This window comes from Papio anubis, chromosome 2 (assembly GCF_008728515.1).
Source record: "Papio anubis isolate 15944 chromosome 2, Panubis1.0, whole genome shotgun sequence".
NCBI lineage: Eukaryota > Metazoa > Chordata > Mammalia > Primates > Cercopithecidae > Papio > Papio anubis.
The window spans coordinates 41796898-41822340 of record NC_044977.1 but is presented as its reverse complement, the minus strand read 5'-3'; the positions used below and the strand labels follow the sequence as shown (position 1 = coordinate 41822340).

Below are 25443 nucleotides of genomic sequence, written 5' to 3'. Positions count from 1 at the left end.
TGTCTGCTGTAATTCTTATTCTTGTTTTTCTATGTGTAATATCTTTTTTACTCTGGCTACTTTCAAAATTTTCTTCTTTGGTTTTTAGTGGTTGGAATCTAACATGCCTAGAAGTGAGTTTTTTGCTTTTGGTTTTTGGTATTTATACTTCACGGTGTTCGCTGAGCTTCTTAGAACTGTGGTTGGAGGTATGCTATTAATTTTAACAAATTATTGGTTATTATTTCTTCAGATATTTCTTATGTCTTATATTCTGTCTCTCTGATCCTCTTAAATTTTAATACATTTATGTTATATCACTTGGTGTTTTCCTCCAGCTCTTAGTGGTTCTGTGTTTTATTTTTCATTCTTTTTCCTGTGTGCATATCAGTTTGTGTAATTTCTGTTAACCTATTTTCAAGTTCTCTTACCTTTTAAAATTGTTTCAAAATTTTATTTTTTAATTGACAAATAATAATTGTACACATAGGGTACATAACAATATTTTGCTATGCATAATGTATGGTGATCAGAAGTTCACTTTCTATTGCTCTGGTCTGATAGGCTGGTTTAAAGCATTGTTTATTTCTGTCCATGCATTTTTTAATATCTAGCATTTCTATTGATTCTCTCTTATAGTTTTTGTCTTTCTGCTGAAATTATCCATCTGAGCTTGCATGCTATTTACCTTTTCCAATAGGTCCTTTAATATATTAATTATAGCTATTTTAAATTCCATGTCAGTTAATTCCAACATCTTTGTCATATCTGTATCTGATTCTGATGATTCCTTTGTCTCTTCAAATTTTGTTATTTCTTGCCATTTTGTGTGCCTTTTAGTTTTTGTGTTACAAGCTAGATGTGCTGTATAAGATAGTAAATACTGAGATAAATATACTCTATGCTGCAGATAAACATGCCTTTCCTTCTGCAAGGCCCTTAGTAGTATGGGGATTTACATTAATTTAGTGTGGAGTTTAGTTGGATTTGAAGTTTGTTGTTAGTATCATTGACCTCAGTGCACTATAGGCTTCATATTTCTTTAGTAATACCTATGCTAGGCTATGGGCTATTTGCCAGAGTGTTTCTCTAAATATCTGCTTCCCACTTGGCTTTGTGTTTCCCTGCTTTGTTTTGGATCTTCCCTTCATACTGCTCCACAGAATGAATTTGTCTCTTGTGACTCTCTGAGCTATATTCTGTTCTTATTTTACGTGGCTTATTAGAGTAGTTATGATGGTAGGGGACAGTTCTCAGATGTTCTGATCAGGTTTTGTAGTAGTCCATTTTCACATTGCTATAAAGAACTACCTGAGACTGGGTAATTTTTGAAGAAAAGAGATTTAATTGATTCACAGTTCCACAGGCTGTACAAAAGCATGGCTGGCAGGCCTCAGGAAACTTGCAGTCATGGTAGAAGGTGAAGGGGGAGTAAGCATGTCCTACCATGGCAGAATGGGGGCGGGGAGAGAGAGAGAGAGAGAGAGAGAGAGAGAGAGAGAGAGGAAGTACCACACACTTTTAAGCCATCATATATCATGAGAACTCACTCACTATCATGAAAACAACAAGGAGGAAATATTCCCCCATGATCTAGTCACCTCCCATCAGGCCTCTCCTCTAATTCAACATGAGATTTGGGTGGGGACACAAATCCAAACCATACCATTTTGCCCTTGTCCCCTCCAAAATCTCATGTTCTTCTCACATTGCAAAATACAATTATCCCTTCTCAGCAGCCCCTTAGTCTTAACTCATTTCAGCATTAACTCAAAAGTCCACAGTCCAAAGTCTCACTGGAGACGAGGCAAGTCCTTTCTGTCTATGAGCCTGTAAAATCAAAAGTAAGTCAGTGACTTCCAAGATACAATAGGGGTACAGACCTTGGGTAAATGCTCCCTCTCGAAATGGGAGAAATTGGCCAAAAGAAATGGGCTACAGGCCCCATTAAAATCTGAAACCCAGCAGGGCAGTCATTAAATCTTAAATCTCCAAAATAATCTCCTTTGATTCAATGTCTCACACCCACGCACACTGATGCAAGGGGTGGTCTCCTATAGCCTTGGGTGGCTCTGCCCCAATGGCTCTTCAGGGTACTGCCCCTTTGGTTACTTTCATAGGCTGGTGTTGAGTGCCTGAGGCTTTTCCAGGTGCACAGTGTGATCTGTTGGTGGAGCTACCATTCTGGGGTCTGGAGAATGATGGTTCTCTTTTCAAAGTTCCACAAGGCAGTGCCCCAGTGGGGACTCTGTATGGGGGCTCTAACCCCACATTTCCCCTCTGCACTGCCCTAATAGAGAGTCTCCATGAGGGCTCCACCCTTTCACCAGACTTCTGCCTGAATATCCAGGCATTTCCATACATCCTCTGAAATCTAGGCAGAAGTTTTGAAACCTCAACTCTTGCCTTCTGCACACCTGCTGGCCTAACACCATGTGGAAGCCACCAAGACTTGAGGCTTGCACCCTCTGAAGGCATGGCCTGAGCTGTACCTTGGCCCATTTTAGCCATGGCTGGAGCTGGAGCAGCTGGGATGCAGGGCGCCATATCCTGAGGCTGCACAGAGCAGTTGGGCCCTGGGCCTGGCCCATGAAACCATTTTTCCCTCCTAGGTCTCTGAGCCTGTGATGGGAGTGGCTGCTATGAAAGTCTCTGAAATGCCCTAGAGACATTTTCCGCATTGTGTTGGTTATTAACATTCGGCTCCTCTTTACTTATGCAAATGGCTGGGCTACAAATTTTCCAAACGTTTATGCTTTGCTTCCCCCCCCCCCCCCCCTTTTTTTTGAGACAGAGTCTTGCTCTGTCGCCCAGGCTGGAGTGCAGTGGCATGATCTCAGTTCACTGCAAGCTCTGCCTCCCAGGTTCACGCCATTCTCCTGCCTCAGCCTCCAGAGTAGCTAGCTGGGACTACAGGCGCCCGCCAGCACTCCCAGCTAATTTTTTGTGTTTTTAGTAGAGATGGGGTTTCTCTGTGTTAGCTAGGATTGTCTTGATCTCCTGACCTTGTGATCCGCCCGCCTTGGCCTCCCAAAGTGCTGGGATTAGAGGCATGGGCCACTGCGCCCAGCCTCTGCTTCCCTTTTAAATATGAGTTTCAATTTCAGATAATCTCTTTATTCATGCATATGAATGTACATTTTTAGAAACAGCCAGGTCACCTCTTGAATACTTTGCTACTAAGAAGTTTCTTCCACCAGATACCCTAAATCATCTCTCAAGTTCAAAATTTCACAGATCTCTAGGGCAGAAGCAAAGTGCCACCAGTTTCTTTGCTAAAGTATAGTAAGGGTGACCTTTACTCCAGTTCCCAATAAGTTCCTCATCTCCATCTGAGGCCACCACAGCCCGGACGTCATTGTTCATGTCACTATCAGCATTTTGGTCAAAACCATTCAACAAGTCTCTAAGAAGTTCCAAACTTTCCCACATGTTCCTATCTTCTTCTGAGCCCTCCAAACTGTTCCAACCTCTGCCTATTACCTATTACGCAGTTCCAAAGTCAATTCTACATTTTCAGGTATCTTTGTAGCAATCCCCCACTTTCCTGGTACCAATATTCTGTATTAGTTCATTTTCATGCTGATCTACAGAACTACACAAGACTGGGTAATTTTTGAAGAAAAGAGGTTTAATTGACTCATAGTGCCACAGGCTATATGGAAGCATGGGTGGGAAGCCTCAGGAAACTTACAATCATGGTGGAAGGCAAAGGGGAAGCAAGCACATCTTACCATGGTGGAGCAGGAAAGGGAGGGAAGAGGAAAGTGCCACACACTTTCAAACCATCATATCTTGTGAGAATTCACTCACTATCATGAGAAAAGCAAGGAGGAAATCTGCCCCCGTGATCCAATCACCTCTCACCAGTCTTCTCCTCCAATTTGACATAAGATTTGAGCAGGGACACAAATCCAAACCATATAAGGTATCTTTTTTTGGAGAAAAGGCATACAAATTTATTAATGTGTACACAGGGAGAACCATAGAATGATTATCCTAGGTTTCCATTCTAATCAGGCATTGTGAACCTGCTTCATGGGGACCTTCACTGGTGGAACAACCCCTCCTCTAGGTCTAGTACTAAGCCTGGAACCTATTCTTGCCTTTCTCCCAGGGATAAACTTTTTTTTCTTGTTTTCCTCCCCCAGTGGCAATGGGTTGCCACAAGCACCCTAAGAATGAAATTTTTGCTTCCTTTATGCCTACAGAGTAAGCCTTCTGTTCCATAGGGAAGATAGAATAGATGAGTCTGAGCAGAGTTTTGGCAGTAGTTGCTATCCCCTCACCAAGCCGGCCTGGTGATGAAAACTTTCTAAGAATTTTTTCCAATTTTTCTCTTGAGCTCCTAGTGGGGTTTGATATGGTTTGGCTGTGTCCAATTTGAATTCAAGATTCAAAATCTCATCTTGAATTCCCACACGTTGTGGGAGGGACCTGGTGGGAGGTGATTGAATCGTGGGGGCAGGTCTTTCCCATGCTGTTCTCATGATAGTGAATGAGTCTCACAAGAGCTGATGGTTTCAAAAAGGGGTGTTCCCCTGCACAGCTCTCTCTTTGCCTGCCGCCATCCACATAAGATGTGACCTGACCCTCCTTGCTTTCTGCCATGATTGTGAGGCTTCCCCTGCCATGTGGAAGTGTAAGTCCAATTAAACCTCTTTCTTTTGTAAATTCCCCAGTCTCAGGTATGTCTTTATCAGCAGCATGAAAACAGACTAATACAGGGTTCTTATAGGAAAAAAAAAAAAAAAAAAAAAAAAAACCTGCAAGAAAGTATGAACTCTAAGGGGTTTACTGTATCACACTAGCCCGTACTCAGCATTTAACAATTTATTAAATTTTTCTAGCTGATTCTTGTTACTGGCTTACATGGCATCTGGAAGCATCAGCTAAGGTAATAAAATGCTCTGGTCTTATTTTTGCATATATGAGCTTGTCTTTTTCCAGATTTTGTTGAATTTTTGCCCTGTGACCTCAGTTCTCTTAGGGGTTCAAGAAATTTCATTTTTTTTACAGTTTCTCCAGGATTTTCTTGTCATAAGGATGAAAATAACTCTTTCTAGCTCTCTACATCTCTGAGGTGAAATCAGAACTAATATCTATAACTTTTAATATATAATTTCTAGAACTCAATGAAAATTAACCAGACACAAGAAGTTGCTGGATTTAACCTTGTGGTCAATATATTTAAAAATTAACTGTACCTCTATATACCAACAACAGATAAAATGTTAAAAATTAAATAATACTATTTAACATCAAAGATATGTGAAATTTCTTCTAAGTTCTTATATTGGAAGGCTTAATAACATAAAAATTCCAATGCTCCCCAAATTGGTCTATTGATTTAATGCAATCCCAGTTAAAACCCTAACAGGTTTTTATGGAAATTGACAAGCCGATTCTAAAATATATGTAGAAATGCAAAGAACCAAGAATAGTTAAGTCATTCATGAAGAAGAAAAATGGGGTGGAAGGACTTGTTCTGGCAGATATCAAGACTTCTGTAGAGTAATAATAGTTAAAAGAGTGTGATACTGGCACAAGGACAGGCAAATAGACCAATGCAAGAGAATCCAGAATCAGATTTACACATGTATGGACACTTGATTTGGGGTAAAGATGACACTGCTGGGCAGCAGGGAATGAATTTCATTTTCAATGAAAATGTGCTCAGAAAATTGTTTATCCATAAGATAAATAATAATTAAACTTAACCCCTATCTCACAGTTCAGTTCCATGTGGATTGTAGATCTCAATGTAAGAGGCAAAATATAATACTAGTATGGGATAATAAAGAAAAAAATCTTCATGACCTGGGGAAGACAGCATTTCTTATATAAAACACAAAAACCTTAAGGACTTTAAAGGAAAAGATTGATAAATTAAACTTTATTAAAATAAATAATAAAAATATCTGTTTATCAAACAATAGCATTAAGAGAGCAAAATGGCAAGTCACAAATTGAGGGAAGGTACCTTGAACTTGTATAATCACAAAGGCACTATATCCAGGACACATAAGAAACTTGCAACTCCAGTAAGAAAAACATAGAAAAGTGAATATAAAAAAGAAAATCCACCAAGACTCAAGAACAGATATCCAAAAGTTCAAGAGTCTGATAAATATGAAGAAGTGTTCAACACTATTAGTCATTAGGGAAATGCAAATTAAACCACAGCAAAATACCATCTCACACCCACCAGCAGAGCTATAATTGAAAAGACTGTTAGCTCCAAATGTTGCCAAGGATGTGGAACAACTAAAAATCTCAAACACGGATAATGTGTAGTGTTGGAAATCTGGAAAAATCTTTGGCATGTCCTACTAAGTTTGAACGTATGCATACCACATTGGTTATCTATTGCCACATAACAAAGTACCCTAAGACTTAATGATTTAAAACAACCGACATGTTTCCTCACTGTTTCTGTGTCAGGAATTTGACAGCAGTTTGGCTGTATGGTTTTTAACTTAGTGTCTCTCATGAGTTAGAAGTCAAGATGGCAATTCTTCTGAAGACCGGACTGCAGCTGGAACATTTCTTTTTAAGATGGCTCACTCTCTTGACTACTGGCAGAAATTCTTGGTTCCTCACATGGGAGTGAGCCATCCCTTCTCCCCATGTGGACCTTTCCATAGTACTGCTTGAGCATTCTCATGACCTGGCAACTGACTTTTCCCAGAGTGGACAAGGAAGAAGCTATAATGCCTTTTATGACCTAGGCCTGGAGGTAATACACTACCATTTCTGCAATTCTATGTATTAGAAGTAAGTCACTATGTCCAGCCCACACTTGAGGGTCATGGATTTAGTCTCCTCCTTTTGAAGGGAGGAGGGTTGAAGAATTTATGGACATATCTTAAGATCACCATACATATCCTATGACCAAACAATTCTACCCCGAGCTATAGAAGCAAAAATGGGTGGGCGGGTGACCTCAAAACAATGTAACATGTAAAAGAATGTTTATAGCATCATTGTTCATAATAGCCAATTAGCAGAAACCAAATGTCTATTAATAATAGGATGGATAAACACATTGCAGCATATTCTAATACAATGGAATACTATTCAGAAATGACAATAAACTACAAATACATGCAAAAACACAGATGAATCTCACCAACATATTATTAAGCAAAAGAGATAACTCCCCAGAATGTGTACTACATTGTTGTTTTATACAAATGTTAAAAGGAGGCAAAACCAACCTAAAATATAAGAAGTCAAAATGGTGGTTACCTTTGGAGAGAAGCAGGAGGGAATAATTAAGCAGGCTTACAAGAGAGTTACAAGAGGGAGCTTCTGTTCTATATTTTGTCCTGAGTGGTGGTTGCAAAGGTATATTTACATTGTGATAGCTCGTTTAGCCATGGATTACTGATTTGTGCATATTTCAGAATCATCTTATACTTCAATTTTTAAAAATTGTTAAGATATCAAGGAAATAAACAGTACTCATCCACAAGAAAGAAAACAAGTATGTGTGCAATTTGGCTTGAAAGTATCCAGTGTGTAATACCTGCTTTAGACCCAGGGTTGATGTCCTATTGCATTTGGGCTATTCTAACAAACTACTATAGACTGGATGGCTTATAAACAACAGAAATTTGTTTCTCGTAGTTCTGAAGGCTGTGAAGTCCAAGATCAAGGTTCTGGCAGATTCAATGTCTGGTGAGGACAGACTTCCTGGTTCATAGATGGCTATCTTCTCGCTGAGTTCTTACATGGCAGAAAAGGTAAGAGAGTTCTTTGGGGGTCTCTTATAAGAGCACTAATCCCATTCATGAGGGCTCCAACCTCATGACCTAATCACCTCCCAAAGATCGCATCTCCAAATACCATCACCTTGGGGACTAGGTTTCAACATTTGAATTTGGGTGGACAGAAGTATTCAGTCTCTAGCAGTTGATAAGTGCAATCTGTGGCAGGCCTCAAAGCATATAGTTGTGATAAACTTTGGTGGTAGCATCAGGCTATTCCCGCAAAGTATGAGCTGTAGAATGTTCGTTCTGAAAAGACCTCTGGATCATTTGGTCCAGAGATTTTTCAAACTGACCTCCCTGGCAGAGACAACCCCTTAGGTACTCCACAGGATGCCAAAACTTCTCAGAACACAGTATGAAAACTATTGATCTAGCTAACTCCCTGGTGCTACAAATAAAGAAACTAATATTTAGAGAGACTGTTACTTGTTTAGAGTTATGCAGCTACTTGTGGCAATGTCCGGAGATTCATTCCCATCTGCATGTAATATCACAAGTATGTTATGCTGTTCTAGTAGAGAAGGAAGAAAGGAGAAATGTTACACATCTCAGGCCCATGAGCTTTGGAGTAGATACTCTCCTAGTCTGTCACTCTAGGTGATGAAAAAGAGAAAGTTAGCAAAGAGAAGCTGAGATAGAAAACGTGATAAAAAGTGTTCCACTTAGGGGCTGCTCTGGGGAATGCCCTATTTTGTCACCAAGGTGCAAGACATTCTCTCATTCAACTCATGCTTTAACTAGCTTCTCAGCTCTGGCTGCACATTAGAACCACCTGGGAACTTTAAAAAGATCCTGCTTCCTGAGCCTCCACAAAGACTAATTGAAACAGACTTTCTGGAGTGAGCTGGAAAGAATAGGATATTTTGATCCTCATTGAGCTTAACCGAGATGTATGTGGACTGACTTCATCATATCCGAGCAGCTCTGACTCTGAACATCAAACTGAGCCTTGCCAGAAGAGTAAGAAACAGAGAGAGAGAGAGAGAGAGAGAGAGAGAGAGAGAGAACCCCTTTGCCTCTTTGTTCTGGGACTGAGCTCACAGACATAACGAAAGGGAAACCATTAAAACCATCCATAGTTGGCTGCAGAGTGGTGGCATGATTCAACAGAAGGAATTCACATCCACTAATCACGGTCTCTTGCATTTTGGTCAAGAAGAGGTTGCAAAGAGAAGGGGGGATGTGGGGATAGTGGCAACTGGCAATGCCAGGGAAGGGGAGAAGCATGTGACTGAGTGGTATTGTGTCTGTTTCCATACTGATTGATAATTTTCTCTCTCTCCCTCCCCTCCCCCTGCTTCATGTTGTCAAAGGAGGTGGTGGCAAACTTCAGACACTCTACCTTTGTTGCTATGACTTAAGGACTTGAACCTCTTCTCTGTGGCTCCAGCCCTAGGAATGCAGCCCCCATTTATCCTTGGTTTCTCCCCTTATAATAAAATGTTGAAAGAATTAGATTCTTAGGCTGTGCATGGCAAGTGCAATTAAAGTTCCTTGGTTTTATAAGTGGCCTTTGGCAGACCATGGAGTCTACACTTCTACTTAGAATGGGTGGATCCTAGCAAGACTTTTCTCTGAGAGAGGTCACCCTTAGAGATACTTTAGTTCTCCATTCCTTTCTCCAGCCAAGGGAGCCTGATATCTTCCTAACCTGGATTCTTCTCCCCTTTGAAGTGTAGAATGCCAGAAGTGAAAAGAACCAAAGAGGTTATTACCTCCAGTTTCCATTTTGCAGATGAAAAACAGACTTGAACAAAAGTGATTTACGTAAGGTTACATAGTATGTCAGGGGACATGTCAAGGCACAAACATACTTGGTTTAATTCTACAGTAAAATGTCACTAGTTTTCGTCTTTAAAATATTTATACTGATAAAATATGAAATATGCCAAAGATACATAAAAGTACATGAAATAATAGGCACCATCTATCTTATATCACCTAAATTTAAATGATTTTGCATGTCTAGTGTGTTTCATATTTTAAAAATAAATAAAAAAAATGTTAAGGATTCAGCTAAAGCACCCCCAATCCATCTCTCTTCTCCCTCCCTCCTTAGGGGTAACAACATTTAAGACTGGAGAGTCCCATTCCTCTGAAAAAAAAAATATATATATATATATATATTTTTTTTAGACAGAGTGTCACCTGTCGCCCAGGCTGGAGTGCAGTGACTCGATCTCAGCTCACTGCAACCTCCGCCTCCCTGGTTAAAGTGATTTTCCTGCCTCAGCCTCCTGAGTAGTTGGGATTACAGGCGTGTACCACCACGTCTGGTTAATTTTTATATTTTTAGTAGAGACGGGGTTTCACCATGTTGACCAGGCTGGTCATGAACTCCTGACCTCAAGTGATCCACCCACCTCTGCCTCCCAAAGTGCTGGGATTATAGGCATGAGCCACCACGCCCGGCCCCCCTGTATGTTTTTATACTTTGTTATACATACATATGTATCTTCCATAATACTATATGATATTGTTTTGTCTTAATTAGCATAATTCTCTAGTGTTTTACAGCTTCTTTGTTCATACAACATTATATTTTTAATATTCACCCATGTTGTAAATCTAGTTAATTCACTTTAACAGCTGCATATTATCTCATCCGTGAATAAACACCACCATATTGGTCTATTATTCCTCCACTGTGAAGTTGTTCCCGAGTTTTGCACAAATCGCTTTGCAATGAACATGTTGCACATGTACCTGTGTCCAACAATTTGAGTTTCTATAGAGTAAAGACCTTGAAGGGAAATTACAAGGTCCTAGGATATGTACACCTTTAATTTTACAAGATATTGTCAAATTGTTCTACAAAGTGGTTAACTCAATTTACACTTCTCACATCTTTGCCAATACTTAGCTAGCTCAGACTTTTACATTTTAACCAATTTGATGGATATGAAATACCATTTGTTGTTTTGGCTTCCATTGTCCTGATTACTGGTACAAGTTGAGTGTCTTCTAATGTTTAATAGTGAATCAGATTGCCTCTTATGTGAATTACATGTTTATCTGCCTTAGCAGAGGGTTGTCTTCTACTGATTTTTAAGGAGTTCTTTATATATTTCCAGTTAAAACTTTTTTGCCTTTTTCATGCACAGCAAATACCTTTTCCCAGTTTGTGACTTTTAAAAAAATGTTTATGTAGTCTTTTGGTTATATAACTTTTTAATTTAATATAGTTGAATGAGAATAACAAACTGTTTTTCCTTTCACACAATACTTAACTTCTGATATAAGATATGAGAGTATTTTTTCCATACCAAGCAGTTTTCCACTTCTTGGTGGACACCAAGTGAACATCCTACACTTTTACTCAATTCTAATACAATTACCTGGAGAAAGCATCAGATCCCAAAGGTTAAGGGTTCAGCCCCATGAGACTGTCCCTTCCAATTTCAGATGCCAATTGCGAGTCAAGGTTATCACCTATGCCTCTGACCATCTGGCTATAAATTGGAGGTACTCACAACCGCCTCATCAGGTTCAATAATTTTCTAGAATTGCTAACAGAACTCAGGTAAACAGTTTACTTCCTAGATTACTAGCTTATTATAAAGCATACAATTCAGGAACAGCCAGTTAGAAGGGATGCACAGGGCAAGGAATGGGGGAAAGTAGGCCCTCTCCAGGTGCGCTGCCCTCTCAGCACCTCCACATGGTCGGCACCATGAAAGCTCTCCAAACCCCATCCTCTGGGGATTTTATAGAGGCCTCATTATACAGACATGATTGATTAAATCATTTGTCATTGGTGACTGAACTCAATCTCCAGCCCCTCTTCCCTCCCTGGCACTACCCCTCCCCGCCATCCACAAACTATCTAGGAGTCATCAGTCATCTTATTAGCATATTTATTAGTCCATTTTCACACTGCTGATAAAGACCTACCTGAGACTGGGTAATTTATACAGAAAAAGAGGTTTAATGGACTCACAGTTTCGCATGTCCAGGGAGGCCTCACAATCACAGTGGAAGGTGAAAGGCTCATCTTACATGGGATCAGAAAAGTGAGAAAGGAAAGCCAAGCAAAAGTGGAAACGCTGAATGAAACCAACTTAGTCACTACCCTGAGAACAGTATGGGGGAAAACTGCCCCATGATTCCATTATCTTCCCCGGGGTCCCTCTCACAACATGTGGGAATTATGGGAGTTATAATTCAAGATGAGATCTGGGTGAGGACACAGCCAAACCACATCAGCATACAAAAACATAATTATTACTCCAGCGATTCCAAGGGTTTTATGTGCCAGGAAAGGGGTGGGGAGACTAAATACATGTTTCTTATTATGTTGCAGTAGTTTATGTATCAGTCTCCCTTAATGAGTTATTCTTTTTATTTTCTGTTGAAATTTTTATTCTTTTCTTCAAGGCCATATGGGTATTCTACTGTATTTTCTTCTGAAAGGTTGAAGTTTTTGCATTTAACAATGGGATTTTAATTAGTTTGGAATTCGTTTTGTATGTGGTATAAAGACAGAATACATTTTATCTTATAACATAAGAAAAATCAATTGTCCCGGCCTCACCTATAGAGTAGTTTATGGTTGTCCCCCAGAATTACAATGCCACCTCTGTGATATATCAAGTCCCCAATCTGTATCAATATCTACTTATGGAGTTTTACGTTCTACTTGTCTGTTTGTCTATCCACGTGCCAATGCCACACTTTCCACTGCTCTAGCTTTCTAATTTTGAAGTTTGATAATGCAACTTCTTCTTCTAAATTGTCTTGTCTGTTTGCTACTGTATAATTTCCAGTTAATTTTAGAAACGGTTTGTAAAATTCTGAAAAATTGTTCAGATTCTTATTAGAAATACATAGAATTTGTTAATTTGGGAAGAATTGTCATCCTTAATGATACTGAGGGTTCTTATCCAAGAACACAATGTATCTTTGCATTTATTTAGGTCTTTAAAAAAAATGTTTCAGGCCGGGCGCAGTGGCTCACGCCTGTAATCCCAGCACTTTGGGAGGCTGAGGTGGGTGGACCACTTGAGGTCAGGAGTTCAAGACCAGCCTGGCCAATATGGTGAAACTCCGTCTGTACTAAAAACACAAAAATTAGCTGGGCATAGCGACGGGCGCCGGTAATCCCAACTACTCAGGAGGCTGAGGCAGGAGAATCTCTTGAACCTGGGAGGTAGAGGTTGCAGTGAGCTGAGATTACACCACTGTACTCCAGCCTTGGTGACAAGAGTGAAACTCCATCTTAAAAAAATAAGTTTCATTGAGAATGCTGGCTTGATACTAACTTAAAACAGTAACAAAGAAAGAAAAAATATTTTCAGTAACTGTTCACAATTTTCTTCATGAAGCTATTCCACATATTTTGTTGGACTTATTTCTAGTTACTTAATAGATTTATTGTATATTTTAAAGTCAGATCTTCCAAATATATGTTGCTGGTATATTCAGATGTCAGTGACATTAATATATTGCTCTTGTTTCCAGCAACCACTCTTGTTAGTCCTTATATATAATGTATAGATTCTCTTAATGTTCTGTGTAGATAACATAATATTATCAATAATATTTTTACTCTTCATTTTCAGCCTTTTAATTCTATTTTATAATTGTATTGGCTAGAATATCCAGTATAATGTTGAATAAGAGTTGCAATAATAAACATACTTGTTCCCAGAACCCTTTCATTAGCTTCCACCACCTGCTGCTTTTAGCCTTACTCCAAGATTGTTTTGTTCTAGGCCACTAGCCAAGAAGTAGGTCTCTCAGTCCCTGATGACCCAGACTTCCCTGCTGACCCAGACTTCCCTGCTGACCCAGACTTCCCTGTATAGGAATGCAGCTCCTACGAACCTCATTCAGCCAGTTGCGCTTAGTAAAGGTGTCCAACCATCCTTAGGAGTTTTATTTGGGTGGTCCACTACTCTCTAGTGCAATGTGTCTGAGGTGCTTGAAAACCTTTTATTCTTTCCATATGTTTATGTTCATTAAAGGAATCACCATCTATATAGGGTCAATAGTCAGAGACCTATATCCTTCTCTCAACCCCCACACTAATTGATCATCAATTATGTCAGTTCCACATTCTACATATCTGTCAAAATATTCTCTCTTCTCCATTTCCAACACCGGTTATTGGCTTGGGCCCTCAGTTCTCCCACCTTAACTGTAGTAACAGTTTCCTAACTAGTCTCCCTGTCTTTCATCTAAATTCCCGAACACCTTTCTTATCACTGCTGCCAAGTTTATCTTTCAAAAATACAATTCTCATTATGCCTCTCCGGGTTTAAAATGCTTCATTGGCTTTCCATTGTCTCCTGCATGAAGTCTTAGTTCTCCAGCTGGTCATACTAACTCTTTATTTATTCTGGCTAGCTGTCTAACACACCAGCCTAGCAAAACTAAAGTGCTTATTGTTCAGCTATGCTGTTTATTGGTGCTGTGATTTTTGTATAGGCTGGTCTCTCTGCTTGGATTGCTCTGGCAAAGTCATATTCATTTTCAAACCTAGAGCAGATGTCCCTTCCTCCAGGAATTATTGATAAAGAGTGCAAGAAATATTCATTGAGTACATCTATATTTCAGATACTATGCTAGATGCTGGGAATACAAAATGCATAAGACATAGTCTGAATCTTCTAGTGTCAATCAACTACTTACACTTCTTACCTCCCCTTAGCTTTAAGTGCCTGGTGCATGATTTTTACTTACCTAGTTCTTCATTCTTTTCCATGTATGTCTACAAAATCTTCTCCATTCTCGATAAATACTGTACACATATAAATGTACAAATATTACATTATTCTCAAGTAGAGATGCACATATATAGTATTCAGAAAACACACAGTATTCAGAAACATTCATAGACACAGCTTCACCTAGGAAGTATGATTATAAATGATGAGATAACAGCTTAGTACTTTGTTGTCAGATCCTAGCTCAGTCAAAACACAGAAGCATTGTACAGCTAGGGTGGTGAAGAGTATTGTGTTCTGAAAATAGATTGCCTAAATTTGATTCTCAGCTCTGCTACTTACAAGCAGGGTGGCCTTAGGTAAGTTAATAAAACTTTACACCTCATCTGTAAAATGGGGACAATGATGATCCCTGCATCACAGTGCAGTTCAATACAAATTATTGAATTTGTATTTACTTCAATAATGAAAGTGCTTGGAGGCTACTCTGACCATAGTGAGTTATCTCAGTTGGTTGTCCCCAGTCAGCTGCAGATAGAACTCCTTGTTGTCTTCCCCCATTCTCACTAGCACACTTAGCTAGTCTTTATTAAAAAGTGTCTAGAATAGTGCCTAGCACAATGTGTTTAATACATGGTAGCTATTATTATTACTTTGTATAGGAGGAAGTCACTATCAGCAAGTCAAGTGATTTTTACTTTATATCTAGCAATGGAAGAACTGCTGTTGTTATGAGCCAAGTGCATACTCTTATCTAATCTTTATTGGACCAATGGCACATGTGGGAAGAATGACTGGCCCAAGAGAGCCCGGAGCTGTGGGATTCAGTTTTCCCTTATGTAGAGCTAAATAACATATGTGGAAAGAAACTGTATTAGCACACATTGACAGAACCAGCTAGCTGTAAATACAGATGGATGGAAATACATTAATAGCTAGGTGAGGGTCTATAGTGTAACAGCTAAGAGCACAAACTCTGGAGTCAGACCACCTCACCTAGGCTCATTACTCTGCCATTTACCACATTGTAACCTTGAGCAGGTTATCTCTTTGTTCCTCCATTTCCATATCTATAAAATGGGATGGATAATAATAGCCCTTATTTCATGCAGTTATTGTAAGAAAGCATGTGAAGCACTAAGAATTGCTTGGTACATAGTACATAATAAATGATGAAGAAAAAAGATGCATGCAGTAGACAGAGAAACGGGTGAAAATAAGTCATCTAAGTGTTCACTTCAAGAGAAGCAATGAAGGTAGATGTTCAACTGGATGAGTGATTCCCAAGGGAAAAATAAGGAAATTCTAATTCTGATGCACTTGAGATAAACTTTATTAAAGCTATTTTTCATTTGTTTATCTAGAAGTCTCCAACTTATCATCCCAATTATGTTGGTTTACAGCACCAGGATTTCCCAAAATACGCTCCATGGAGCATTTGCCCTAAACCTTATGTGAGAAAAAAGGGTTCTGTGGCTGAATGACTTTGGGGGAATGCTGAGTGCCATATTTCCTTCTATATTCAAATGTACATTAACACTCTAAGGTTTAACATGTCCTGAAAAAAATGTTTCATTTAGTTTAATCCAGCATTTCTTGAATTGACTTAATAATAGAGCCCTTTTTTCATATATTATGAATTAACATTCCAGGGAACAAACATGGGAGAAACACTGGCTTAGATGAATATTAAAATGGCCTTTATACCAAAGCGGGGGCTGAGGGGTATGGGGGGGAGGTGTGAGAAGGATAGGGCTCACATTTCTTTTTAGACTGGAATTGAGCATTTGCTGAAGACTGTTCACAAACCCGGAAACTACGCAAATCCCTCAGGATCACAGACATCCAAACATACACAGTGTTGCTGGGAACACGTACAGGATCTCCAGAGGGGGTTGAGGGACATGACCCCCAACCCTCACACTGCAGCTTCCTCCTCCTGCTGCTGCTGCTACTGTGCTAGGATCCCTCCACGGAAGACCTATGAGGCTCCTAAACATTTTACCATCTATCTTTGGCCACACACTTCCTGAATTTATTCTCTGGAAGAGAAGAGGCCCACTGGGGAAAAGAGAAGCCAGATCCAGGAGGGAACCGGGAGAAGGAAAGACAAGGAGAAGAGACTGAGTTAAGATCCTGCACCAGATCCAGGACAAGGATGCTCCTCTGGGTGGAGGCTACATGAAGGATATCAGCAACACAGGGTAAGGGGCCCTCTCACAGCAGAGCTCAGGAGAAATGATATGAGCTCAGGAGAAATGATACTGACTTCTAAGGTTAGTGACCAGCATGGGAGCTTCCTGAAACTGTGTTTAATGAATTTAATGAATGTTTATTCATTCATTTTTCTTGAAGAAAAATGTGATGGCTGGTGGACTTTCTGCCATGGAAGGAGAGACTGAGATTACATGCTACGTGGCCTGGTGCAAAGAGACCTAGAGTCTTTGCAAAGCAAAAGGTCAAAACCTTGATCTGGCAAGGTCAAAACCTTGGTAGGGGCTGAGGTCTGTGAGTGGCTTCTCAGTGACAATGAAGGATAAGAAAAAATAAAAATAAATATACCTGCGTGAACAATGCCTGGCTATGGAAAGCGGCAGCGTGATGTTTTTAAACTCCCATAACTATATTTTTCTATGATATTTTACTTTTATAGTTGTAGAAACTTGAGTCAACTTCTCTAGTTTATCTCTACCTTCTAGAAACAAATCTTTATTTACGTATTTATTTATTTATTCGAGACTGAGTTTCGCTCTGTGGCCCAGGCTGGAGTGCAGTGGCACGATCTCCGCTCACTGCAAGCTCCGCCGCCCCAGTTCAAGCAATTCTCCTGCCTCAGCCTCCCGAGTAGCTGAGATTACAGGGGCGTGCCACCACGCACGGTTGTTTTGTATTTTTATTAGAGACAGGGTTTCGCCATGTAGGCCAGGCTGGTCTCGAACTCCTGACCTCAGGTGATCCACCCGCCTCGGCCTCCCAAAGTGCTGGGATTACAGGCCGTGAGCCACTGGGCCTGGCCTAGAAACGAATCTTTAGTTTCTAGAAAATCTGAACAGACATTACCTGTAAACTTCATATTACTGTGTTTTTAGTGAAACAATGTTTTGCAAGTATTTACGAGGGAATGGAAATAGAACGCAGGAAACACACCCTAGAAAGTTATATCCACATAATTCTAGAAGGAGAGGGGGATATATTTGCAGGGGGTGAGATTTCCCGAGAACTTCTGGAGGAAAGAGGGAATATTCTCCGTCGGCGAGGTGGGGGACGGTGTTTCAGCGAGTGGGAGGCGGCGGCAGGTAGGGAAGGCGGCTGCAGGTAGGGAAGGCGGCCGCAGTCCCCCGGGGGCCGGGGGCGGAGCAGGAAACGGCGGCGCGCGGAGCGGGAGGCGGAGCCGCAGCGAGCGCCGCAGGTGGGGACGAGCCGGGCGGCACCTGCCCCGGGACCAGAGCGGACCTCCTTCCGCGCTGCGCCTAGTGAGGGGAAACCCGAGGGGTTCCCTGGAGAAGGTGGTGCGTCCTGGGGCTGCAGCTGAGGAAGAAAGACGCAGTGCCCCGAAGCCCCTGAACTGAAAAGGGCCAGAAAGGGGGCGGCATGGCATGGCCCAAACTGCCCGCACCTTGGCTGCTGCTCTGCACTTGGCTCCCAGCAGGTGAGCCTTGGAAAAATGGTACCCACCCTGGACCCAAGGAGACAGGAAGCCATTGTGGCCTGGCCTTGCAGAGCTGGCCGCGGGCAGGGCAGTGGAGGCCTGGGCCGCGCTCTGGTGGCGCTTGGCATGGGCGCCAGGAGGTGCGGGGACTGGATCGAGTTTCTGCCTGTGGGAACCTGTTGCTTTCCTCTTTTGTTAGTCCAGGCCCTTCCCAAACAGGTGCAACTAAGAAACCTGGAGCCTTTGAGCTTTCCTTCCTACAGTCATTAGGCACTTCTTGATCTCTGAAGCTGAACTGATAGGGGCAAAAGCACCATTCTTAAAAATTCCTAATTACTTTTTCCTTTCATCTGATATGGTGACAACCATATTGACCCAGAAGTGCATATGTTTCATTTCTGGGAGGTTATAATATGTCCTCAGTATACAAAGCAGCGTTTGGCCAGAATCTGAATCCATTGTGCAGGACCACAACGTGTGCCTCTGTGCTAACCATGTTCAATGTCACTTTTCTACTTTCTTTGTATCCAGTCACTGCCCTAACTTTACCCCCTTGCTCATCCCGCATCAGGTGTCCAACCATCTACCCTCTCAGCCTTCATTCTCTTACCCTCCACACCAATCTCTCTGTTTTGGAAAACATGATTTTGTGTATCTCTGTGTGTGGCCTGGAAATCTGCCAGAAGTGTGTATCTCCACGAGTGAAACCAGGTCGGAAAGGGTAGCTGAGGGACGGAATGAGCAGGCTCTTTCAGCTCTTTTCCAATTAGGATGTAGGTGTGACCTTGCAAAGAAAATTTATAAGTTCCCTTGGAAGCTCCACCCTGTTTTATTTCATTTTACCCCTCCCCTCCCTTTCGGAATAGCTGCCCTCTTACCTCTAAGTTGTCAGTGGAAGGTCAACTTAGAGTTTGCTCACAGACAAATTTGAGTCTTGTATTTTTAGGTTGGGAACAGATGCAATATGAAGGTGTGTCGGCAGAATGTTCTTTTTACAAGCTCAGTAAGAGATAAGAATTGCTCAGGTATAATCAAATCTGATTCAGACAGGATTCTACAATAACTTAAGCATAGTGCTGAGAATAAAGGGGAGAGAGGCTTGCAAAAGGGTAGACCCTGTCTGAAGCTGACGAGACTAGATGTTGGACACCCACGATGCACAGGGAAATAGACTAACCCTCACCTCACTTTGTGTCCAAAATTTCACCAAACACCAGCTGAGGCTATGAATGCAAATTTATAAAAATCCCACAGGTTTGCACAGTCTTCTCTCCTGTGCCTCCCCTGCTCATCTCAAACTCCACAGCAGCTGGGGATTTCTGAAGCTGCTTAAGCTACCTTTTTTAGAAAAAATACAGTTCTGCTCCTACCTCTGCCCTTGGGTATTCTATCCCCAGAATTAAGACTTCATAATCCTCAGCAAACCTCTACACTCACTTTCACTGTATAGATGAGAAATTGATATTTCAACTGTTTGACTCCAACACTTGGAGGGGAAATAGCTATTTTAGCAGATAGTTTTCCTATGTGTAGAAATGTAAATAAACTACATTAGCTATTTAATGTGGTTTGTGTCAATGATGTTTACGTGACACTGGACAAGTTACTGAACTGTTCAAAGCTTCCAGTAAACAGCAATGATTATAGTACATATCTCATACGGCTTTTGTGAGGATGAAGTGAAATTAAGGTTTTAAAGCACTTAGTAGAGTGCCTGAACAAAGTGAGGGAAAGCTTAATCAGTATTATCCAGGCTGATAATAGTAGTCAGGAATTAGAGCCAGGTGGGATTGTTTAAAGCTAACTTTAAGGAAACAGGTTTCTCTATTCTTCCTTCCCCTATGGCTAAGAAAATATGAGCTATAGTAACAGGTGATTATCAGGTTGGAATTCTGAATCTGCCTCATACTAGCTGTGACTTTGGATGGATTACTTAAACTGCCTTTGTCTGGAAAACAGGTGAAATTCCTGACAAGCCAACTCCCTTTGCCCTCTCAATAAGGCCAACTATTGTTGGGTGGATTAAGGTCAAGCACAGTGTCAATGACATGCTGCAAACTGTGATATGCGCTTTGGAAAACCCTGTACTAGAGTGTGTTCATTTTGGTCCATCACCTTGTTCTCTCCTGTCTCTAAAGAAGAGTCAACCCAATTCTCTTATTAGCCTCCAAGTTCCCACAATTGCAAAGTGTGAGGCAGTAGTAAAATTGTGTCATATTTAGGTACTTGCTGGTCACTGTGGCTTGGGGCCCCTCATGAAGCTTCTGAGGTCTGGGAGTCTTGTGATATTGTCACAGTCCTTGTGCTCTGAGCTGTGTAGAGATCAGTTGTTAGAAGTAGGTGTGTGTGGTCTTCACTCAGGAAATACTGGGCATAAGTCCTTCTCGACTCCCCCACCTTTTCCTTAACTTTTAAGCCAAAATTCCCAAAGTGTCTGTCAAGATCAAACTGAAGATCAAGCTTCCTCTCTTGCTCTCAATATCTACCAAAGCAGTGGTTTCTGATTTTTTTTTCACAGCTCCCGGAAAGATCCGATTACATTGTGACATGTATGCACACGTATTCAGTTTATAAAATGGAAGCAAAATAATCACAAAAATTGTATTACTAAGTTGAATAAAATAATAACAATTGACATTACATATTATCTTACTGATATTAAAATTCATTTAAAAAATCATCCCCACATTAACAATATTAAATATAAACACCCTGTAAGTTGATTTTCTCAAAACCCACGGCAAACTGCACTATGCACTTTGGAAAACCCTGTACTAAAGTGTGTTCATTTTGGCCCATCACCTTGATCCCTCCTGTCTCTAAAGAAGAGTCAACCCGGTTCTCAAATTAGCCTCCAAGTTCCCACAATTGCAAAGTGTGAGGCCGTAGTAAAATTGTGTCATATTTAGGTACTTGCTGGTCACTGTGGCTTGAGGCCCCTAACGAAGCTTCTGGGCTCAGGGAGTCTTGTGATATTGTCACAGTCCTTGTGCTCTGAGCTGTGTAGAGATCAGTTGCCAGAGGGGTGTCTTGGGGGGGTAGGTGTGTAATTCTCTGAAAGTTTTTTCTTCAGAAATAAATACACTTTTGGGGCTGGGTGCAGTGGCTCACGCCTGTAATCCCAGCACTTTGGGAGGCTAAGGTGAGCGGATCACCTAAGGTCAGGAATTCAAGACCAGCCTGGCCAACATGGTGAAACCCCATCTCTACTAAAAGTAGAAAAATTAGCTGAGCGTAGTGGCATGCACCTGTAGTGCCAGCTACTTGGGAGGCTGAGGCACTTGAATCCAGGAGGTGGAGGTTGCAGTGAGCTGAGATCATGCCACTTCACTCTAGCTTGGGCGACAGAGTGAGACTCTGTCTTTAAAAAAAAAAAAATACACTTTTAACACAGAAGTGGTATGTGAATATCTGTTCTTAAAACATTAAAATAAGGCTAAAGTAAGTACTACTGTTGGCTAATAGTTCTGGTTGCCTTCATCCAATGTCAAAGTTTATTCTCAGAATGAAAGTTTAGTGTCCCTGCTGATTCCCCAAACTCTAAAATGATGTGTGTCATTTCTGCTCTGGTGAATTTTTTTAACATCATAGTGTGTGGTGTTAACTTGCAGATCCAAGAGCTATCAACTTGTATTTTCATTCTTTGGGAAGTCAGACAACTGACTCCTAAGTAATAATATCCTTAGAGAGACAGCATCTAGACCAGTAATTTTTCCTGGGTGGTGGGGGTGGAGGTATGGACCATACTGTAGACTTAATGAAATCTTACAAAGTTCCCTGTTATTTCCCAGGGTGAGGGGGTATGGGTGGTGGATGGGAGACTGTCCACTCAACTGTTCCCCTGTCTCCTTGGGAGCTCCTGAATACCTCCCCAGAATCCCAGCACTCTGTTGAACACAGGTAAAAATCACTCCCAGCCTTTATCTTCCCCTCCCAGACAGTTTTACAGATAAGGAAATCCGGACCCGAGTCGTGTGTCTCAGGTTGACATAGGGGAGTTAGTTTGAGAACTGGGACCAGAATCCTGGTGTCTTCACCCTTTCTCCATTGCTCTCTCTCCTATTTCATACTGTGGAGCAGGTTTTTTTTGTTTGTTTTTGTTTTTGTTTTTTTAAAATTATACTGGGTTACATGTGCAGAACGTGCAGTTTTGTTACATAGATATATACGTGCCATGGTGGTTTGCTGCACCTATCAACCCGTCACCTACATTAGGTATTTCTCCTAATGTTATCCCTCCCCTAACCCCCACCCCCAACAGGCCCTGGTGTGTGATGTTCCCCTCCCTGTGTCCATGTGTTCTCATTGTTCAACTCGCACTTATGAGTGAGAACATGTGGTGTTTGGTTTTCTGTTCCTGTGTTAGTTTGCTGAGAATGATGGTTTCCAGCTTCATCCATGTCCCTGCAAAGGACATGAACTCATCCTTTTTTATGGCTGCATAGTATTCCATGGTGTATATGTGCCACATTTTCTTAATCCAGTCTATCATTGATGGACATTTGGGTTGGTTCCAAGTTTTTGGTATTGTGAATAGTGCCGCAATAAACATCCATGGGCATGTGTCTTTATAGTAGCACGATTTAAAACCCTTTGCGTATATGCCCAGTAATGGGATGGCTGGGTCAAATGGTATTTTTGGTTCTAGATCCTTGAGGAATCACCACACTGTCTTCCACAATGGTTGAACTAATTTACACTCCCACCAACAGTGTAAAAGTGTTCCTATTTTTCCACAACCTCTCCAGCACCTGTTGTTTCCTGACTTTTTAATGATCGCCATTGTAACTGGTGTGAGATAGTATCTCATTGTGGTTTTGATTTGTATTTCTCTGATGAACAGTGATGATGAGCATTTTTTCATGTGTCTGTTGGCTGCAGAAATGTCTTCCTTTGAGAAGTGTCTCTTCATATCCTTTGCCCATTTTTTGATGGGATTGTTTGCTTTTTTCTTATAAATTTGTTTAAGTTCTTTGTAGCTTCTGGATATTAGCCCTTTGTCAGATGGATAGATTGCAAAAATTTTCTCCCATTCTGTAGGCTGCCTGTTCACTCTGATGATAGTTTTAAGTTTGTTTTGTTTAATTGAATTCTGGTATACAGAAATAGAAACAGGTGTCTGCTTCCTGGATGTCTAACTAAATGCTAATGTTTAAACATCTTGCCCCAACAACAATGCAGTGAAACAAGATGTTGAGTGATTAGTGTACAGTGTACCTGGGTTTCTTTTACCATAATGATTTATTTCATTATCTGAAGTCCTTGGGGGAAAGAAAATTGTATGTTTTAAGAATTGAGAAGACTCTGACCGGGCATGGTGGCTCACGCCTGTAATCCTAACACTTTGGGAGGCCAAGGCGGGTGGATCATTTGAGGTCAGGAGTTCGAGACCAGCCTGGCTAACATGGCGAAACCCCTTCTCTACAAAAGACACACAAATTAGCCCAGCGTGGTGGCAGGTGCCTGTAATCCAAGCTACTCGGGAGGCTGAGGCAGGAGAATCACTTGAACCCAGGGGGCAGAGGTTGCAGTGAGCCGAGATTGTGCCATTTCACTCCAGGCTGGGCGAAAGAGACTCCTTCTCAAAAATAAATAAATAAAATAAAATAAAGAATTGAGAAGACTCTGGCCATGTCCCCAGTTCTTTCTAGATCTCCCAATCTGCAACTCTTGTGATAAGGTGGGGTCAGAGGAAAGCAATTTTGACACTTTCTTTATTTCTCATAACCAGGTAATCACTGAGTTCTGTTACTTAGTCCCAGGTTCTGCCTCTTCTTTTCTATTTTGGGTGACACTTCTTATACTAGTCTACATTAAGCATCTTCTTGCCTCTAGTCCTGCTACTTCTCTGTCTACTTCCAACCATTCTCTATGCAGATGATAGGTTAAACCTACCTGAGTTAATAATTCCCACTTTCATTTTAATCTTCCACCCAAAGAAGCTCCATTAGATCCTTATAGCTTATGAGACTGGGCTAAAACTCTTTGTTTGAAATTCAAGGCCAACTAATTCTGGGCTCACTGCTTTGGGAAGCCTTGTCCCCACAGATACAGGCATGGTCTTACTGTATAACCTTTCCCCTCAACACACACCTTTCTTTCTTGCTTTTTGTCTGACTGTACTAGACATGGTTAATGTTGACCATTTTTTTGAAATTTTAGGGCACTTAAAATTTGTTCCAAGCAATTTAGTCTCTCTTGCATGAATGTATCTGTTCTTTTGTTTAGCAAATGTTTAATGTGCCCTTGGTGCAAGACATTGCGCTGTCAAACAAAAGCCGTCATGGCCCTGGCCCCTGTGGTGCTTATTGTCTAAAGGGGATTCTAGTGAATGTGGAAATACAACTGTGACAAGGCCAGGAAAGAAGGATACAGGGTACCACAAGAGCAGTTAGTAGATGGATTTTGCTCAGTCAGGAGGCCCTCCCTGAAAGGATGATGCATGAGTACTGAGGAACAATGAATTCAAACCAAAGTAATAGCATCTACAAGACTGCTGGATAGGAGCTTAGTGTGTGTGAGAGATGAGAAGAATGTTAGCGGGACTGAGTGAAGGACGCCACAGGAAGAGTGGTGGAGTTGAGGCCAGAGGAGTCAGTAGGACCAGATGTGCATGGCTGCATGGGTCATGGTAGGAGGTTTTGTGTTTATCTTAACAACAATAGACAGCTGTTAGAGGTTTTTAAGGAGGAGGAATTGGGAGACTAACAGCAATGTGGACTCCACCTGGCAGGGGGAACCAGTGCATGCATGAGTACAGTACTAGGTAAGCACAGGTGATATGGAGGCTGGACATGATAGTAGCTTGTGCTAGGATAGTGGTGAAATTGGAGAGAGAGAGAGATTCTGAAAATATTTCGGAGATGAATAAGCCCAGTCTGATGATAGACTGTGTATTAGTCCGTTCTCATGCTGCTATAAAGAACTGCCTGAGATTGCATAATTTATAAAGGAAAGAGGTTTAATTCACTTACAGTTCTGCAGGGCTGGGAAGGTCTCAGGAAACTTATAATCATGGCAGAAGGGGAAGCAAACATGTCCTTCTTCACATGGTGGCAGGAGAGATGACTGCCCAGTGAAGAGGGAAGCTCCTTATAAAACCACTGGATCTTGTGAGAACTCACTATCATGAAAACAGAATGGGGGAAACCACCCTAAGATTCAATTGTCTCCACCTGGTCCCTCCCACAACAGATAGGGATTATGGAAACTACAATTCAAGATGAGATTTGGGTGGGGACACCAGCCAAACCATATCAGACTGTATATGAAGAGCAAAGGAGGAAAAGACACCAGGATGATTCCTTCCTAGTTTTTGGTCTTTTCCATTCACTGAGATGGGAAATATGGGAGAGGCCCAAGTTTGTATGGA

At 41.2% G+C, this 25443-nt stretch overlaps 1 protein-coding gene across 4 annotated transcripts in view; it reads left to right on the top strand.

The window, feature by feature from the left end:
• The first annotated feature begins 17833 nt into the window (after window positions 1-17833).
• Window positions 17834-25443, top strand: part of ILDR1 (immunoglobulin like domain containing receptor 1) — a 67480-nt gene continuing 59870 nt past the window's right edge. For 3 of the 4 annotated variants that reach the window (XR_004182066.1, XR_004182065.1, XM_003893998.5), the window contains exon 1: window positions 17939-18071. Coding sequence is in view for 2 of the 4 variants with exons in the window: in XM_003893998.5 (XP_003894047.1) it covers window positions 18014-18071 (58 nt within the window). In the remaining 2 variants the exon portion in view is untranslated. Of the gene's footprint in view, window positions 18072-25443 lie in introns of all 4 variants that reach the window. The other variant, XM_021934105.2, reaches the window with a different exon arrangement.